The 21,127-nt window shown below is 37.2% G+C and overlaps 1 protein-coding gene across 1 annotated transcript in view; it reads right to left on the bottom strand.

Moving 5' to 3' along the window:
* The window catches only part of CPS1 (carbamoyl-phosphate synthase 1), a 113,446-nt gene that overhangs the window by 6,467 nt on the left and 85,852 nt on the right, over nucleotides 1-21,127 (bottom strand). The window contains exons 26-34 of the mRNA XM_040984625.1: nucleotides 19,896-20,090; nucleotides 19,410-19,477; nucleotides 17,591-17,666; nucleotides 13,721-13,798; nucleotides 10,886-10,993; nucleotides 8,919-9,008; nucleotides 7,445-7,615; nucleotides 6,257-6,331; nucleotides 3,480-3,578 (exon numbers count right to left, since the gene is read on the bottom strand). Of these exons, the coding sequence (XP_040840559.1) occupies nucleotides 3,480-3,578; nucleotides 6,257-6,331; nucleotides 7,445-7,615; nucleotides 8,919-9,008; nucleotides 10,886-10,993; nucleotides 13,721-13,798; nucleotides 17,591-17,666; nucleotides 19,410-19,477; nucleotides 19,896-20,090 (960 nt within the window). The remainder of the gene's footprint in view (nucleotides 1-3,479; nucleotides 3,579-6,256; nucleotides 6,332-7,444; nucleotides 7,616-8,918; nucleotides 9,009-10,885; nucleotides 10,994-13,720; nucleotides 13,799-17,590; nucleotides 17,667-19,409; nucleotides 19,478-19,895; nucleotides 20,091-21,127) is intronic.

The following is a 21,127-nucleotide window of genomic DNA, read 5'->3' as shown; positions in this document are numbered from 1 at the left end:
TCCCCCAAATGGAAAAGATAAATATCCAACATGACAGTATTGGCAGTTCTCAGCCAGGGAACTACTCTGCCTTCTGGTCTGGGGTGTTGGCTTCCATAAGCACATTATAAACTCCTATCAAACATGTATTGAACACTTGTGACACATAAAACAGCCTCTCTACAAAAAGAAAATTACAGCTGTCAGCTTGCATCTGAGTAGCCTCAGATTTAAAAGCAGATTGAAAATACCTGTGGAAGAAACCCATTTGTTACGAAAGGTGAAAAGTACAAGCTGATTTATTTTTGTAGAGATGTTTGTAAGGAAGGAAATGCTTTCAAATGAAATATAGATATATATTTCCTCCAATGATCATTTCCACATTAATCCAACTTCTAGCTGCAGAAATGAAAGTCACGTTAATGCTTTGTGATGCCTCTGGAGTCCACAGGGACATCAGGATCGACAACTGTATAGTTGCTTCCTAATGACTCCATATTGAAGAGAAAAGGTTATTCATGTCACTTGGAGTTGTCTTTTCAAATAGAATGCTTTGTGTTTCTGAACAATGCTGAGAACACAGATGTCAGGTGGGTGCTAGCCACTCCACAGCATGACTGAATAGCCCAATCAGATGAGGAAAAGCAGTAAGTGCTCTTGATCTACTCTGGAGTAAATCATTTACCATTCAGGGATGTTCCAGAGAACATCTAAACAAGGCGGAGTGCCTATCCACAGCAACTAAAAACAAGTCCTTTGTGGATAAAAGCTAGCTGGAAGCTTTGCAGGGAAATCAAGGGTAATTTTGTTGCCACATAACCATTTGTTACGCTCTTCTTGCATTAAAAATGTCTTGATATGCACAAAGCCTCTTGGTGGACACAATTCATGTGAATTAGACTCTTTTGATTCTTCATTCCCAGTTATTAGTAAGGTTATATTGTTTCCTATTTTCCCAGGCGATTCAACCCATACAATTCCACTGGAATGTGAGAAGGGGACAGAAACAAAGAATTTGATTGTGGGAAAGACTCTGATGAGGATGAGAAGAGAAATAAAAACTCAGAAAGACTGTCATCTAGTAAGTGCCCACACTAAGCACACATAATCCCTTCCTAAATTTTGAGAAATGGATGACATTTATTATTAGTAAAAGCCTATTTCAAATGCCTATTAAATTCCCAACAATAAATACAAATATTGCCTCAGAGTCTCTTTTTCCATCACTCAATATTTCTTCAATTCTCTCTTGTAAACTGTCATGCAAAATTGATGAGTTAAGATGTTTACATTAAATCCTTATACTCAGAGCAGACATTTAGTCAGTGTCAGAAGGAGTCAAGAAAAGAAGGCCTCTACCTCAAAGGAAGGAAGTGAATATTGATTTTGTTTTCATTTGTACATAAGTAAGAAAAGCAAATTAACTAAAACAATATTGGCTACCAATGCCTTTTGTGAGTGAATCCCATATGACATCATAATAAATAAATGATTACTTTAATAAACCAAAAATACAGCGAAAACTTTTCCTCTTAAATTTTATTATGTAATTCCCCATTAACTAGATGCCTTCCAAGTTACTTACTAGCAACAACCTTCATTCACATATACCTTTAAAATTCCCCATCTTATATATTTACACACCAAGAGAGATCTCTGTCACAATTCATGCAGTGGCTACAACATTGATTTCTTTGTACAAAGAAAGTATTGAAAAGTAAAACTTCAATAGCCAGATCCTTATCGCTTTAAGAAAACTTTTTTTCCTATAAAACCACTTTCTTCCTATAAAGCAAAATTCTGTTCACTGATGCCAAAATCACACAAATACTTCATATGGATCAAATTAATTTTTCCCTCACATTTCCCTGCAGCACTAGAACCAAACAAGGCACAATTTTATACATCACTGCCTTCCTAAACTGGCATTTTAAAATGTTAGCACTATTATGATTAGTTGCGAAGATGAGGACTAAGGACATGGTCTCCTCTGAATGCCCCCAGGTCTCACATTAAACTTTAAGCACAACTAGAAGCAAGGCAAATACTCTCCTACTTGGGACTTAATAATACTTAATACCCATTTAGGATGTGATGAGGTTCTCATGTGGAGTGATTTGTCTCTAAACTGCCATTAAGCTTCATGATTGCAAGTCGTCTTGTTAGCTGCTGTTCTGGCTGTTCACCATTGCCCTTCTAGCACCTTTAAGAAGCAACATCCCAAGAGACTCCTTGCAGAAACTTCTCCAAAGCCACTACCCATCTACTCTCCAGCACTAATTTGCTCATATTAAGACACCCTGATGTGATTGTACCTATAATAATCACCCAATGGCTTGAGAATAACCAGGTATGTTCTAATTACATTTTTACAGATTTTTATGTAACCATGCAGGGTGTGAATTTATTAGTAGCACAGCAGAGGTGTGCTATGGTACTCTCCATTGTTCTTGTAGGATTCCTGAATTACAAATATTAAACAAAAATGAATGACCAGATGGGAAACATCTAGTATTTTTTCCCAGAAACTTAGAAAACAGGACAGAATATATGTGAACTCTTGCAAAGTCCACTCCAAGGGGTTACAGAAGTTTTCTGTCTGCTGTTTTACTTTAATATTGCATTTTCCTTTTTAAATAATAAACCAAGAATGCTCTTTGCATTGTATTACGTGTCCATCTTGTCCTGTTTTTTCCTAGAAGACCTAGCAAATCATCATACTCCGAACATGTTCACATTATACTGAAGGGTATGCAGTCCATCACTAATTAACTGTCTACCATAAATGTCCAATCTTGGATGTCAGACTGAGAAAAATTCTGAAATAATGTCTATGTATTCTTCCATTATAAGTCTTCGGTATTTAGTAGAAGCCAGAATTCTAAGGATTCATTGGAGGGCAAGGAGGAAGAAAGCAGCAGGGGTCAGGAGAGGACAAACAGGACTTCAGTTTGAGAAATACTGGATTTGAGACACCCAGATAGAGATATCCAGCAGATTGTTAGAACTATGGATGGTCAATGTAGGTTTTAAGGCAGTAGTTGTAGAAAGTACATTAGACATCACAGACATGAATGAGTTGGAGAGAGAGAGAGAGAGAGAGAGAGAGAGAGAAAGAGAGAGTCCTGGAGAAACACCCAACATTTTTGAAAGTCTATGTTTGGTGCCTAAAAATAAAAAACTACTAACATAGCATAAAAACACACAATGAAGGAATAGTAGAATATTATTTTGATAAGGTACCCTTAAATTCATCTCACAAAAATCCTCCCTCATTACTGACTTTTTCTTTCTCCGGTTACTTTTTTGTACTGATTGCTATAAGAACAGAAAATAAAGCTTAGAAAACAATTAGGAATCAAATGCCCATTATTATGATCACTTGCTATCTTTTTAGTGGTCTGTGACACAAATTTCATGTCTTTTAAGCATAAACATCCCTTCTCCCAGGATCCCCCAGTGTGGTCACGGGTGTCCACCCATAGCCACATCCCTCCTACCTGGATTCCAATCAGGATGCCTTTCTGGGGCATCTTAAATCCTGTGGAGAGCATTGCCTTTAGGAAGGCTGTATGAATACCTTCACCAAAGCAGGCCACCTATGTGGGATTAAAAGAAAAAAATAAAACAGAGACAGTAAATAACAGTCCATTACTCTAATCAAGACACAAAACAAAAATATAAATGGAAAGTACTCTATTCCTAGATACCTTACCTGAATTTTATTGTTGTTGCTCAAAGACCTTGCAATATGGATCTAGGGATTAAAAGGCTGGCCAGGGTAGGTGCATCGTATGTTTTTAATTAAGCATAATTAATGAATAAGCAATTCTTCCTCTAACCAACAATACTCAGTGGAGCAACAAACTAGATTCTACTGTGAGTTATTTGATCCAAATCACAGCTTCTGGCCCATAATGTGGTGAGTCTCCAAATGTTAATAAAACCGAACATTTCAATAACTGTATATGTCACATATACAGCTGAGTGTGAATTCACAGCTCAGTAATGGGAATGACTAGCTGTTGATCTATGCATTAGGAATCACTTCATACAACTTATGATACCTTCTGAAAAATGAATAACTCCATGAAAATCTCAAAGGAAGCTGTTCTCATTAATGATCATTTACATAAAATGGACTAAAATACCTTGCATCTATTCCCATATACCTCAACCATACATAAGAAGGCAGTTCACAAACTAGCATACAATGTAAAGGAACACAGAGGCCTCAGCCAACTTAGTTGTGCTAAAATCTAAGTGTGAGGAAATAGCTGCTATACTCAGGGGCCAACGGGCATATCTGAACACAAGGAGAACCAGTTATGCAATGCAAATCATTGATTGGCACAAGTAAACATCCATTATAGTCATTAACATTGATGACTTCAAATCATTCTTTACCTTTTTTAGAAAAAAAAAAAAGCCAGTTTTTCTTTTATTATTTTCCATGACACCATTTTGTATACTAGGTTTTTCTCCCTTTGTCTGTACCTACCATGCCATGATACATTTAAATAACAGAAAGTTAAACTTTTACCTGTCAGGAAGGGAGTAAATTCACTCTTTAAGCAAATGACTCCCTTCCTGAGCAAGGAAAGTCGTCCCCGTGTGTGTAACCTCCAGCTGAACACCAGCACATTCTGCTTGTCACTCAGCAGTGAACATTCTAACCAAGCACTGGCCAACTAACATGCAATATCAACTAACAGGTCTCAACTTCTTCTGAAAGGGATGGGGCAATCCTGTCACAAGTACAAATACTGCAAGACATAGAAAAGATTCCAGCAATTTTCTACAAAGTTATGCAATTCAGTCAAATGTTCCAATAAAGGTTAACACTAACATTCCAACTTCACCACCAGAAAAATAAGACTCCATAATATCCTCAGGAAATGAATGTTTTAGCTATCCTACCAAAAGCCACATGAAGACTTCTAATTCCGCTATATTAGAATTACTATTCTGATTTCTATTATGAAACTTTGACACTTGCATATGACTCTAACAAAAGATTATCTCCTTTTTTTTAAAGAGTTACCTCTTTTGCACTTTAAAATAGATAACAACTGGAACTTGAATTTTTAGTTGTTCTAGTATTTTCATATTTCAACAACTCCAATAATGAATTGTGTCAGTAGAATAGGCTCAAGCACTGAAGACAGATTTTCCACACAGGAGTAAATAGATGGTACAAGGGAAGAGTTTCATTAAGAACCCCAGGACAACTGAAAACAGAACCAAGTTCTAGTGACCATGGGCTCAAGAGTAACCTAAAGGGAGTCATTTTATAATGGCTGGAAATTTTAAAGTTGGGGTTTCTAGCCTATTAAATTAAAAGAAGCATCAAAAGTGCTGAGAGCCAGCTCCCTAAGAGTCCAGAGACAAGGAGAATGCGTACTTTTTCCTTCCTGTCTGCATTTTGTCTGACCTGGCTTCTCATCACAGATCTTGCTTGTAACCAGACAACCACATAAAATATCATATATTCGTTGCAATTAAGTATTTTTCCCCTTCCACGTTTTCCTTAATGCCAAGAGGAAACAAGGATGCCCCCAGTCTTATGTTGCCACTCCAATGTGCACTGATGGGAATCTGAAAGTTGTATCCAGTAAGTCTGTCAAGGGCGAGGTGATTCATAAAACATCTTGACACTGACATGTAAAGAACTTTCTAGAATCTGACAGTTTTCTACAGAAATACATTTCACATTCTTAAAGAAACTTTCAGTTGACACAGACCTAGCACAAGTTAACAGGGACATCCAGTGGCCAGTCCTATTATAGTTTCTAGATAATCCTAAGGAGGTAAAGATTGTTTTGAATGATCATGGGATTCTTGCATGTATCACAGGGTTTCACAATATTTAGGCCTATGATCTTTCTAACACTACCATTTTACATGCTGCTAGTAAAGAATCCAAAGAGATAATGTCATGTAGGCAAGGTGGGGAATGAGGTGCTGCTGGACAGACTGGAGGACCTTAAAGTGAAAATTAAAAATCCCAGAACACATTTATGCAGACATTTAGGGATATACTTGAAAGGCATACATGAATTATATTTCCATGACAAAATATAACTGAAAATTTAGATTCTGTTCTAAATAAGTGCATTTTTTTCTTTAATTAAAATTCGTAAGTCCTTTGAGACAATTCAGCTAGAAGTTTTTGTTCCCTTATTGCTTACTAGTTGATGTACTTTGCTAAGATCGCAAAATCACAGATTTCAAAGTAGATTTAATGAAAGTATTCATGGATCATTAAGCCACTTACCTCTCCAGTGGAAGCCATCTCACATCTCAGGATGGGATCAGCATCCCTCAGCCGGGGCCAGGAAAACATTGGAGCCTGTCAGGAATCACAGGGAAGAAAAATACGTGAGAAAAGGGTATAAAATTAATTTTAAAAGGACAAATACACTTAATGAGTCATCTCTCTCAAGGTTCATTTAGGCTCTGGAAGGCATGTAAGAAATCTCCTTTGGTCCAAGCATCTGACTTGAAAAATAGGTTTAAAACATGTTCCCAAAAAATTCTGAGCTCTTCGCCAAAATCTTGGGTTAAATCATCACAAATTATTTCTGAAAATAGGGCCCCAGTGACCAGTCTAGACTAGTGTTTCTAATCTAGCCTACACATATTCGTACTGGAATGATTTCAAACAAAATCTATTGGGCATTAGACTTCCCAAACACAGAGTTCAAACATATTTTTTTCTTTGATAGGCTTTTGGAACATTCCTCTTCTCGCTCTGTTCATTTGAACATGCAACAAGTCACCTTGCCAGAACTGGCTGTCAGTAAGCTGACTTCTGAGACATTAAGCTGCTGTTGACACCTCTCAAAGTTTTGAAAAACACTGCTGAAAAAGTACTTCTGCCCAGAGCTTTCTTATGAACTGGCACATAGGGAGGAGTGCTTCCTTTCTATTTATTATCAGTACAATTTAGTAAGAAGTACATTCCTATTCCTTGCATATGTCTGTTTATCTAGTCTAGACTACTGCTCTATTGATTCTGGCACTCCTCGGAATCATCACGGGAATTCTAGCTTGGGCTCATTTTTCTGGGTCATGTCAATCAAGTTATTGTATATTCTTGCTTCCAGCCTCCCCATTCTTCTATCCATTGATAAAAAGTAAACAGATAATGTGAAAAAAAAATCAAGATTTGTATGCAATGACAACTAAGAAAAAGTAAGGCAGAAGAGTATTTCAAAAGAAAAAATATGCATCTAGTTGGTTCTGAAGCCATACAATTCTAAATGATTTTTGGAATTTTTGGAAATACTCAAAAAAGTTTGCATAACATTCTATTTGGTGTAATTGCATTGTAATATTAAAGCCAAACACAAATCTCCAATTAGCACTTCAGTTAGAAGTCTCATAAAAATTCTTAATCAGGATTTGCTCATTTGATTTCGTTGCATTTATAAAATCACTAGTTGATTTTTGAAAATATTACCTTAATTGCAACATAGTCAGCAGGAATTATGGGATTCTCCAATGTTGGAAGACGTTTCTCATCAATGTTTTCTCCAATCATCACCTTAGTGGCCACATCAATGAAATCTACTCCAAGAGTCTTGGAGACAAAGGGGAAGGACCGAGAAGCTCTCAGGTTGCACTCAATCACCTGCAGAGATAAAATTCAAAAGAGGAATGATAATGAGAGCCAATAACAATATTAAATGTTGCTTGCGGTGATTAACTAGTGACCAGTTTTCATTTTGCTAAACTTGTCCCTAGCCTCTGCTCTGCTTGGACATTTCCTAGCTGGTTTGCCTTTTATAGGTATTTTTGAATTCTGAATTTGATCCAGCACCTTTCCCCAATCCAATTCCAATGCACTACCAATGGATTTAGTATAATATAGACATCAGATAGTGTTCCCACTGAAAAGCCTTTCTGGGATTTTCATTGGCTGCAGATTAGGCCTAGCTCTTAAAGGCCATTTATCCTCTTGCTTCAACATACATTTCTGTCTAGTCTTGCACCACTTTCCTGATCCCAATCTTAACTTTCAAGGTTTTTTTTCAAATATTATCCAGAAAGATTATCTCATCACCTCCTAAAATGTGATGTTCCCCACCCTTCAAGATGATTTTTCTGTTTATGTATTATATTATACCCATCTACCTTCTCCAACTTGTCAAATTTCAGATATTCTGTAAAATCTGGATTACCATACAAAGTCTTCTTCTAAGTCTTTAATGATCCAACTCAGACCAGGCACACGATATTTAAATAAGCTAATGCACATGAGTGCACACACTAGCAAACACACTTTCTACCATTCTACTGGTATAACCCATCTAGCAGAAACCTTGAATAAATAATTATAGATGCCTTATATTTGTCTACAAATCCTCTTCCTCCCAATCTTCACTCAGTTAAAAACATCTTTCAGAGTATAGACTGTGATTTATAGAGCTTTGTCACTATCATGTGACTACATTGAAGGTGGTAGATAATATAGGCTGCTAATTGTCTAAATTAAACTAATTAATTTGGACCAATACTGTTTTATGAACTTTTCTTTTCCTCTTGCAAACTCTATCTTAAACAGCTTTCTTCTTGGGGTAAGGAGGAAAGCAGAATTTTGGTGCATATAATTTAAGACTACTCTGCACATTTGATTTAGTCAAATATACCCCCAGTATCTATCTGGACTATACTGTAAATGGCACATGGTGATCTTTCTTTTCATGGGTCAGAGTGCCTTAAGAAAGTGCGACTGACATATCAGTGCCACCAATAGCCCGTGCCTTTCACCAAGGCATGCATGACATGCTATGTAACCTCACACAATCAAATAGGAACAGCTGCGGGGATGCCAGTTGTTCCACGGGGCCATTCACAGAGATTACCAGAGGTACACAAACCAACATGGCCTAACTCAGTGGCAGCATCTTCGCAAGCACATTGGTGTTTCTTACCAAGACATCATTTCCTTTGACAAGAAACTGGACATTGAATGGGCCAGAGATGGCAAAAGCTTTCGCGATCTTTCGAGTAGCATCTTTCACCTACAGCAAATGAACAATGACATGCAGCTGAGAGTATGAAAACAAGCAAAAAGGTACCGACATAATCTCATATTGAGATTTCATTCATTTCTCTTTACATAGAGCTATATATACATGAATGAGAATACTAATAATAATAATAGGAAGCAGTATTAGACTTCTAATAATAGAATAATAACCCGTACTAAAATAATCATAATAGAAAAACAAAAAGTCTAGATAACTGTATAAGATTATCTCTCTTCCAAATGGCCCTACCCACCTAAAATTATGTATTTTTGTTTTATTCTGAGAGCAAAACAGATTCCTTTCTGTGTGGTTGCCTCAGCACCAAAAACTGCCATCCAAAGTTTCTATCATTCTAACGACCTACCTGCTGAGAGTGCAGACTCTGAAATTACATAGTATTGCAAAGAGATCAGAGACATTTCCTTTATGTTGCTTTTCTGTTGCCCAAAACTCTACAAGGATGGATATTATGGTCAGAAGGAAATGGTGCTTCCCTGCAGGGATGCCCTGTACGTCTGCAGGCCACATATAGGAACCCTTGTGTCTAACCAGAGCAGGAAGGTTCTAATGCCAAGAGGGGGCACTGATTACAAGAAGCAAGAGGTCTTCCCACATTACATTTAAACAGGAGTGGTTCAGCAACTCAACTGGATATAAAATAAAGTGGTGTCTGTGGGACACTGAGTTCTGAGAAATGTGGGAAAATCTGAGTTCTTGAGGTCATGTCTCCCGACATGAGGCACTGAAATGCAATACACTTGAAATCCAGGACTACTGGCATCACAAAATCCTGCTCTCACCATATTTTGAACAAAGATCTACAAGTGAACACAGTGTGTACCTAGAAAGATGAGCCTACATAGAATCCAATGATAGGATCATAGCAATAGCTTACTGTAAAATCCTAGTCTGCTTTCACCTGCCTGAAGATGACTAGAAGATTCTCATATATTATTTTAAATTATAGGCTCCAATGGGTGCCTTGCACTGCATATGGAGCACTAGGCAAATTCAGATTTTATGGGATGTCATATTATGGGGTAGCTCTTAAATGCAAATTGAGGGAGACATTTCAGAAAGCGTTTATTGGAGATGAGGGTTAAGTGCGCGGAGTGAAAGCATAGGTTCTATAATGTTCTCAATTGACTGCTGTACATCTGCTTCCTGACTCCTTAGAAACTGCTTTTTGAACCCAGAAACACCTGCTACAATAATCCTCTAACTACGGTCCCTAGATCAGCAGCAATAGCTAGGATCTCATTCTGGCGTAGTGGTCACTGTCTGCAATGCCATAATCCTACATGGTTGCCGACTGAATTCTGGGCTGCTCCGCTTTTGGTGCAGCTCCCTGCTAATGCACTCAGACAGCAGCGAGGGAAGGCGCAGGTGCTTGCTTCCCTGTACTGATGTGGGAGAACCAGAGCTCCTGCCTTTGCAAAGCCTAGCTCGAATTGTAGCAGCCGCTGGAGAGAGAACCAGCAGAAGGAAGACTTCCCTCTCTGTCTCCCAGACTTCCAAGTAAATAGATTAATTTAAAAAATAATAATTCTAGGGCCCTACTCAGAACTATGGAGTCAGAAACTTTAGGGTAGGGATGAAGGTATAACCTAGAAATCTGTAAGTAAAGAGCTCTTTGGGTAGTTTAGGAGAATACTGAAGTTTGAGAACAGTGTCTTAACACACATCAAAAGAAGCTCTGGAGGGTAGGGAAGGAAGCTGCTATCTTTAAAACATTCAGTTGACTCACAGCAAGGAGGTCCTTAAAATCCACATTGATAAATTTAGCTCAGAGCATGTCATACATTGCTATCTAGTTAGAAAACAGAAATCTAGTTTGCCTTTTCCCTTCCACTATCATGAATAATGACCTTTTCAATGGCTCCTTGGCTGATGGTTTGCGTGGGCAGCATCAGAGTTGCATCTCCTGAGTGGACGCCTGCATCTTCGACATGTTCAGAGATGGCATGGGAGATAACCTGATCAACAGAAGATTCCAGAAACAGTTGTCAGGAGGCATCCACTTGAATGCAGATACTCCCTTGCCCACCCCTTTGATTCTGACAGATGCCGGAAGCACTGAGCAGTTCCTCTGCCAGGTTTCAGGTGAGAGCAATAGAAATAGCTGCACAGACTTCCTGAAACCCCTAGACCATCACAGGTGCCTCCAGCGGCAGCTGAGAGCAGCAGAGAGCTCAGTGCTCTCTTCCTCTGATTGGCACAGGCACAAAAAACAGGAGAAGAATGAAACTAAACCAACTTCTATTATCTTGTAAGAATGATGGGAAACCACAGCACTTGGAAAGCCACTGCAGACACCTCTATATTCTTTTGACAAACTACAGAAGAAGTTGGGAGAAGTGATTATCACACTAGATAAAGGACATGACTGAGGAGGACTACAAACCAAATCGGAGAATATGACAAAGAGATAGACAAACTGAAGTTTCAGAGACAGCAAAGCAGCAAGAAGAAAACACCCTGAGCCTGTTTTAGAGGTGAGGAAATGCAGGAGTAAATAACCCAGGATCATGTACCTAGCTTTTGATTGAGTTAGTATTTTGAAAATTTATCTGACAGATTTAGTCAACAGTCATCATTATTAACTCTACTTAAGTACTTAACATCCATGGAAAACAAAGTGAAATAGGCTTATTTTTAAGCCATTGCATATCCCTGAATAACTTTTCATAATACATGTCTTTCATAAATTTTGTATGTTTTGGTGGGAGATAAGGATACTGAGAGTAGAAAAAATACTTGAAAAAATATATAAAAGATTCACACATCAAATTTTAGATGACATAAAACTGGGTGGCATTTAAGTCTCCATCATTCTGATGTCATTTACGAGTCCTGTGACCTGGTCAAGGTGATGAACTTGCTTAGCCTTTGTTTCTAATAAGATTGGAATTACTGTGACACCTATATCACAGAATTTAAACAAAAAAAGAGAACAAATATGAACTATCTGGTGTTATACTTTTAAGAACTCAAAATGTTTTGGTTACACATCTAAAAAAGAGAAGCAAATGGTCCAACCACATTTGGAACAATCATAATCTATCAGAAATGCAGTCCCCATTTCTCTGGATGACAGTTTAAACATGATGTGATAACTTGGGACATTTCCAAATTGGGGAGGAGAAAATGATGTGCAGTGGTAAAGATGTACGAAACATTTTGGGCTGGCTCATGTCTTGGCATCTCACAGCCCAAACAAGCCAAGTGATCAGCATTATTTTAACAGCCAACGATGAAGTGGGCATTTTGTTTGGCAGGTGAGAGCTGAGTTAAGACACAGCAGCTCATCTTGGAGTACCTTGGCCTGTTACTCCCGCTTACTGCTGGTGCACACTCCGGGAATCTGTGATGTTCAAGGGATTAGGTTCCGGCCAGTGACATGAAAGATCTAACTTGAGTTCTTGACTCCTGTTTTGTTCACTGGTCCAGGCCACTGTGGCATTTGAAGAGTTAGTCAAATCTCTCAAATAAATAACATTCAAAAACATTTTTAAAGGTATGACAGTGTCAACTACTCTTGAGTTCCCCATTCCCATGTAAATGTAATCACATTGTTGTTTTTTTAATCTCATTTTTATACATATAAATTTGCTTTTAAGAAGAAAGAATTTATTTTCTGGAACTCAGGAAGACAGGAATGAGATTTCTAGGGAAGAGGTTCTTGGTTCAAGTCAGAGAATACCTTAAATCTCCAAGACAAAAAAAAAGAGGGGGGAAAGAAGACTACAGTGCAAGATCTTACTGTATATTGCTTTCTGTAACAAAGGCAACAGGTGATCAATTTTCAGGTATACTCTACAGAAAAATTCCTGTCCTTAAGGGTGAAGGCTAAAGAAAATTTTGTCTAAGATTTTCAAACTGAAGATTACATGATCCTTTGGTAAGCAAACAATATTACTACTTAAACAGAGAAAAATTATTCTGAATTGCTACTTTGGCAGAAGAAAATGAAAAGGATTTAGCATCTGCAGGAGAGTTCTGAGATATATGCAATGCAAAAGATAAAGGATAATTTTCAGTTTTTCCTTAATGTAAATTAAATGGCATGGACTCCTAAAATGTAACTTCCTATATTTCAGGATAAATCACAAATGCTTTATTAACATACCCAGCGAGCTAAAGTAAAACATTCTTCACGTTTTCATCTGTCTCTGAAGTTGGAAGATATCATTGTATTAGTCATACAAGATATGATAACGATAAGCCAATTTTATGTTATTATCCTTACCCACCCTATTCTGTTTTAGTTTTGCCTTTATTAGCTCCATAAAAGCAGAAAAGGTGGAACATGGAGAGAAAAGACAAACCAGTAATTCAATTAGAAGCTTCAGAGAAAGAAAAGTATTGGGTGTTTGTATAATATCTTTAGAAACATAAAAGGAAAACCACAGACAAAAGGAAATGAGAGAGAATCTATTCAGAAAGAGTGATGAGTACAAGATAACAATTAATTTTGAACATCATCAAAGAGAAATTCTAACAGCATGAAACACAGGAAATATTATATTTATGATACATCAACTGAGTTGTCAGTGACTTTTTTTTTTGACTGAACAGCTTCTCCGTTATTATCGGAGACTTGTTTTGTAGAAGTCACGAATTCTAACCTGCAAAAGTTTCAAGACTGCAAAGAAAATTCATGATGGAAAGACAGGAACAGGAAGTCGGAATAAAGCACTTACCCTTCCATCTTTACCCACAGCATCCATTTCCACTTCTCGAGCACCCTCAATAAATTTCGTCAGCACCACTGGATGCTCCTGTCACCAAGGGAAACAGAGGAATAGAACTTTTAGCTGAATTATGTACATGATGTCAAGTGAGTTGCATACCTCCAGCACATGCCAGGGAGATACTTGCACAAATCATAAGGCTAATTATATACTAAACTCTTTAGATAACTTACCTATTTTGTAAGAACAATTCATTCCCTATGTACAGTGAGGTAGAGGGTCTTTTTCAAACTTTGAGGTTCAGTATACTGACAATAAATTCTAAAATCCCAAATAAACCTTCTAATTCCATTTTGGAGAAAAGAGGGAACTGGGGACTAGCATAAGAGGTCTTTCTTCACTGCTACCAGAATAATCAATGTTTCTCTACACAATACAAATGTACATTATTATGGGTTCAGGCATTTTTTTCCCTCTCAATCTTTCTGCTACTCTTTCCCAAGCACTATAACTTCCTGAAGTTAGTTCTATATGAGAGATTGTAAAAAGACTTTGGGTAACATTACATTCTGTCTTTCTTGCCTAAAGTTAAATCTTTTCCTTGGCGCTGATGTGCCCTGTATATTTCTAGGAATGCACATTTCTACATTTCTAGGAATAAATTTGAATCTCCAAATTATACCCATTTCTATTATAATCTTAAAATATCTTGTCTTTCTTGGCAGTTGCAGACTCCTATCATTCTTGATGTGCTTACTTCTCAGGATTCCCTTCACAACCTGATCACCACCTGATTTTTCCAGAGTAAACTGAAAAATCTACAGGGTCCAGATACCATCTCTTCCATGCCACAGACTCCAGCAACCTGGAGCCCTTGTCATTCTTCACCTCTCTCCAGGCCTTTCTTCCATGTGTAAACTCAGTTATATCTTTGAAAATTCAACTCATCTTGCAAAGTCAACTTCAGAATGCAAATGCTTCCTGGCCCATCACTCATAATCTTTTTCCTCTGAATACAGATCCCCTCTGTTCACTTGTGTGCAATACATTATTATGTGTAAATGTGTAAAAGTGAACACGTCCCCTTGAACAGAACACTTATAATAAAATTGAATTTCATAGGAAAGTAAGGCAAACAATTTCCTGCATACAAGTGAATTTCTGAAAGTTTTAAATTACACGAAAATCATTAAATATAAATTTGCCTACTTCTCTTCAAAGGCCTGTTCAATGGGCAACTAATTATTGGGCTAAAAATATATATATATATAAAACTTTCACCAAGTCCATTTCCTTTTTAAAAAATAATGTGTCTTATGTCTTTTTTAGTGATCTTACCGGTAGAGTGTTGATAAGTACTACAAGAATACTTCAAAATGCTCATGAAAAAATAAAATTAAAATATAACTTTACTTTGTTCCAAAAAATCTGCAATTCATGGACACAAGAGGTCTTTAAAAAGTTAGTGAAAGTGTACAATGAAACTGTTAAATACATCTTGACAATGGGCTGCTGGGCTTTCTACCACTGTCTATCCCTACAATGTCATGATGTGCTTACACAACAGGGTGGAAAAAACCTCAACACATTTCCATATCAACTGGGAGTGTGAGTTGCTGACTTCCAAACAACAGTATCTTTTAATCTATAAACTATGCTTTCATTCTTCCTTCTTATGCTTTTCATGGTTCTTTCTTTTACATTAATACCTTAAATGCAAATTTTTTTCTTTCTCTCTCTCGGTGTTTGCTCGTCCTCTATATTTACTTCCAAAATGGTTATTTCCATTCTATTCAAACGCTATGCCTTTTATTTTGAAATCTATATTTACCAATCAATCAGTATCTTGATCTTTCAACTCCAAATCTTAAAAAAAAAAACACTCAGGAGTCATACTTTCTCTTCCTCTATTCTCAACTTCCATCCATTCACTCCTTCTCTTCCAGCACATCTTCCACATTCCAACGCATCTCTGTTGCAACTACTCGGATCCCAACCCTTTCCCCCACCTTGAGCCACAGCAACAGCCTGTAGATTTCTCTTTGGGAATTTGGTCTTCACCCTTAATTCACTTTTTCTGCATTTTAACAAGCGAATTATTTGAAAATAGAAAACATCACTTCAGCCTAACTTTATTATATTGAAGCACAGATTTCTCTTTATCTAGGCTCCTTCCTCTGTTTTTTCTTCAACATCATAATCCATGTTTGGTGTCCTAGACATCCAAGAGGTGATTTTTCAGTGTCTAGGAATACCATGTTCCTTCTCATCCTCAGACCCTTTGTCATGAGGTTTCTTACTTCATATTCACACCCAAAATACAACCTCTGCCAATTTGAATGTTCTTCCTCAGAAACTAAATCCCAAGGCTTTCCCAGTGTCCCTTGGAAACTATTATTTCCTCCATTGTAATGTTCTTTGCTTCTCATATTTATTTATAATTAGTCTGTGTCCATATTCCTAAAAAGAAAAATATCTGTGATATCAGACGCTATGTGTCTTTTCATTAGTGTAACTTCTAATAATGAGAACAATGTCGCTAGAAAGCAGCTGTTACATATGAATGAATTCACAAACAGATGCATGATTGATGAGGGTATATGACTTTCTCCAGTTTTTCTCTGACTTTAAACATTTGCTTTTAAATTTTAAAACTAAATTAATTAACTTGAGAAGCCCAGATACTGCTGTAATTTGAAAGGGATACTTGAAGGAGAAAATTTTCAATCACCATCTTTATTATAAAATATTTGAGCAGGGTTTTATTAGCATGTTATCAGGAATTCCATAAGTATTCTGTGGAGCAGATACATATGCTACCAGCTGGATATAATTACTGGTTCTCAAAAAGGGATCAAGCAGGACCCCTGGAAGGGATAGATTACAGGAAAAGACTGTTGATATTTCATTCCAGAACATGTTAGTGAAAACGAAATGATTTGAGAGAACTCTACCTCAGTTCATCAAGCTGCACACAGTCACTTGGTTTGCATGTATTATAACTACTTACTACTTCTTACTCTTTACTGCTTATCCATTTTCTTCATTGCTCAAAAAATTCTGGGATGCAAATATCATACGTAACAAGGATTAGGTTTCAGACATGCAGGAATAATCTACACAACTGCTTTTTGGAATATCTCTGATACCACTCTCCAGCTCCTTCCAAATTCTACTCTTCTCCAGGAAATTTTTTTCAACCCCAGGTAGGTTTTGGAAGCTTTTACAAGAAAAATATTATTTTCATCTTTTACAGTACAAGGTCTGCAGATCAACAATCCTGCTGGGAAGAACTTAACATGTCAGACTGGGGTGATGCCAAAGAAGAAAGTAACAGCTGTGGGCAGGAGAGGAAACTGAGTTACTCCAAAAATTATAAACATTGACTCACAAATTAAACATAGAAAAACTAAAAACGATAGGAGTGCAAGTTGACTTATTATTATATTTACATGATTGAATAAAATAAAATCCCAGAGTATGAGAATTAAGAATCAGGAAGATTTCACTGTTTGATGATAAGCATGGTTGGGCACCTCGAGGCTGAACATCCCAGGAATAACTTGATCACTATCTAACTTCCAAAAAGAAAAGAGTGATCATGCAGCATAACAGCCATGCTTATCCTTTTAGCTTTCTACAACCTCAAAATGGGTAAAACTCTGTTGATAAAATATATACAGGTCTCTCTCTTCTTCAACTAACCCTAAAGTTCCAGTTACAATATAGTGCTTTTGAATGATTACATTTTTATGTGTAGGGAACTAGCGGGAAGAAGGAAAATCTTTCTACTAAGATATGAAAAAGGTCAGCATGTAAAAGAAGGTAAGAACTGACCTAGGAGTTAACGATCACTAGGGGAAGAAGAATAAACACTACCTGAGACACTCTTGTCGCCTCCTCTAGGAATTTTTTCATCTCATCCTCAGAGAACACCACATTCATGGCTGACCCACTAGGAAAGGAGGAAAACACAAAAGTAGGTTAGCTTCTGTTACTACTTCAGACATAAGGCATGTGAGACTTCACTGACTCTCGGGCTAGCCCAGCAACTTATCAATCCTTTTTGCCACCCCCCCAAACAAGAGTTCCACTCCTTTCACTCACTATCACCGTCAACCACAGCCAAAGTTCTCAGAAGAAACAGGTAGCTCTGCTTGTTGTGGTGGTGGTTTAAATTTTTTAAAAATCTATTTTCATTTTATTTAGAAGACAGTCCTAGGCAGGAGCCCAAGGACCCAAATCTGGGTCTCCCATGTGGCAAAAAAGAATCGCCAGTATTTCAGCCATCACCTGATACCAGGCAGCATGCACATTGGCAGGACACTGGATTGAAAACAGAGGAGCTCAGTCTCAAACCAGTCACCCTGGAACAGCATGCACTTTAGTGGTGACCTAACCACTGTGCCCAGTGCCCTTGCTAATACACTGCAGTGCTCTATTGGGTCCAGCTAATTTTTAAAATGTATTAGACTTCAACACAGCACATAATTTGGTTGATATTTCTCTAATGCTTCTTTAGAGTTCATTAGCAGTAGCTGGTCTTACGCCACCAGTATGGTATCAAGCAAGCCATCCTACCCATCTTGATCAAAATTTTTAATATTGTACAATATCTGGCTGAAGTTTACTGAACCATGTCCTTCTTTCTAAATACTTCAGAAATAATGCTGCCTGAAATTTTTTCTCTGAAAATTCACATTTTCCAAATGATATAGGAGGAAGGGAAAGGAGGAGCAATTAAGGAAGTAAAAAAATAAAGGAAAAAATATTTTCCATGTCCTTTTTAAAAGTAGTGATTTTTTGCTTGGGCTCTATGACAGATTTCTGCATGTAAAGATTTCAATTACTTCAGCTCTTTAAAAGAGAAACTCTAGGGCAATGGTATGAATGATTCAGGGTATAAAAATTGGAACAAAAGTATAATGAAAAAAGAAGTGCAATACAGCAGTTAAAGTTTTTTCCAACCCTTCTTTAAAATACGCTTGTTGTTTAAACTAATTTACATTAACTCCATAAAGAAGTATATTAGACTTTGGTTTACAGAAAATGTCATTTAAATAGAAAGGAAAGTTTTCTTCCTCATTTGAAACTTTTCATTATTCTAAAGGATTCCATTTCAAATTCCATTTACACTTTCAAGTTGTGCACAGCAAATTGTCTTTCCCTTATTATCCCCTGTTCACTAAAACAGTTCCTTACATGTGGTAACATTTGAACAGAGTAAGTGATAATTCACAACTTCCCTTTTGATGATAGAACTTAGTTTCAAAGTTTAATACAAAAGATCCTCGCTGTCTATATTCCTCATCATTATCATTCATTAATTACAAAACTAAGCTTCCATTAGAAAGTACTGACAGAGTCAAAGCTAAGCTTCCATTTCTGGGTATCAAAATATATTGCAAGAGCTTTTTTTTTATTTTCTTAATTGTCATTCTTTAGGGTAAAGCTACCTTCAGCATGGCAATGTGTCTTAAGCTACATTTCTAGATATAAAACTGTAATCTCTTCCTATAGCCATCCCATGAAGGAAATGTATTAAATTGAGCAAACTGTCCTCAAACTGACCATGAGGTTTTGGGGATTTTGAATGGATTTACAAATTACTATACCAAAGCCTAGTACTATTAGAATATAGCATGTATTTCTGCATCTTCTGGCTTTTAAGTAATAGTTTCAGAAAATAATACATTACCTCAAAACATAGGAAGGTCTCAACAAGCAAGGGTAGCCCACAGACTTTGCAAATTCCAATGCTTCATTCTAATTAATAGAAAAAAAACAAAATTATATGAGTAGTTTAAAATAAGCAATAAAAATGCTGTATGGTACTAGTAGATCAAGCAATAACCCAAGTCTTTTTATTCTTCCTCTCAAAAGACACCATTAAAATGTAAATTGGACATTGAAATACATAAAATTCTTACTTTCTAATTCTAAATATCAAATCTGGTTCAAAAATAGTTTGAACTTGTATTCACTATATGAATCTTAATGAGAACAGTGCTATCAATTTATAATCAGCATTTAGCTGCAATCATGGAAATACAGCCACCTTAAAGTAAATCCACTAAGCATGGTACATTCTATCTGCCCTCTAATTCACATCTCCAGCAGTTAACATCCAGCATAGAATTCTTCAAAAGAGAACACAGAAGCATTTACTTGCTTCTCTCCTTACCAAGGTGTTGACAGCTTTCCAGGGTGCCTGTGCCACCTTCAATTCATCCAGGACAGCTGAGAAGATGGAGCGGTCCTCAGCCCTGTCAATCTGCAGCGGACTTGTGCCCATGATCTTGACGCCATTCTTGTACAGAGGGACTGCCAAGTTGTTTGGTATCTGGCCCCCGACTGATATGATGCAACCACCACAAGCCTGGAAACGACATCCATGATATCCACCACTGAAATACATTTGCAGTGGAACTGTGCTGATGCTGTTTCCATTTCCTCACTGATCATTCTCTACCTGACTGTAATGTGTTCATTTCTCCTGTGAGTGAACAATATTAAACAATGCCACACATACATGGACTTGAGTTTGATTGTCAAGTACTTAACATCTAAAAATCGGTGTGACACTTCCACACTGCTACACATGAATGTTTTTGCAAACCCTACGTGTGCATCAACTGAAAAAGAAAGTCAAGTTAATGCATCTGTATCATGTTCTTCACACAATAATTTACTAATTCCTGGTTCACTGTTGCGGTTGTAAGAATGAATACAGATTTCTTCTTCAAATCTTCCTTCTCTTGTACCTATCCCTCTGCCTTGGCTATCCATGTTCAGGTTAGGCATTCATTAAGACTGCTTCCACAAGTGATGCTTCAACTCAAAATTTCCCAAAGGTCTTCATTTCCAGGAGGTTAAAGTATAAACTCTCTACCCTAAGGACACTTACACATTCCTGTCTCATTCTCCATCACCCCCATCAGCCACAGAAAGATCACTGTTTCACTATTTTCACTGAGAACATTTCCACAGAAGATTGCCACAATTTTCTTTCCTCCTGCTTATAGAACCTCTACCTCTGAACTAGCATCTACTGGGCCTCCTACTTCCCACTCTGACAACACAAGCCATCATCCCATCTCATTCACCACCGCTTTGATACCGACTACAATACCCATTAACTGACATTAATCACTATTTCCTTACTACTGGTTTTATATACAGAGCCTGAATCTTTGGCCTTAATTCAGATGTTTGATTGGTGTAAATTTCCTTATACTTAAAAGCAAAACTTCAAAATAAACAATCATGAGTCCACCAAAGTTCCTCCAGGCCAGTGTTGGATGGATGCGACAGGGAGAATAGAACCTATAGTTAGAAGTCCCTTCCCATTTTTTTTTTTAATTTTCTCTGTGCATGCCCCTCTCTGACATATACTGAATGCAGTCTTCATGTGTG

This window comes from Ochotona curzoniae, unplaced genomic scaffold (assembly GCF_017591425.1).
Source record: "Ochotona curzoniae isolate NIBS_2020 unplaced genomic scaffold, NIBS_Ocur_1.0 contig_4148, whole genome shotgun sequence".
NCBI classification, from domain to species: domain Eukaryota; kingdom Metazoa; phylum Chordata; class Mammalia; order Lagomorpha; family Ochotonidae; genus Ochotona; species Ochotona curzoniae.
Note: the sequence above shows the minus strand (reverse complement) of the source record. Positions and strands in the feature narration are given on the sequence as shown.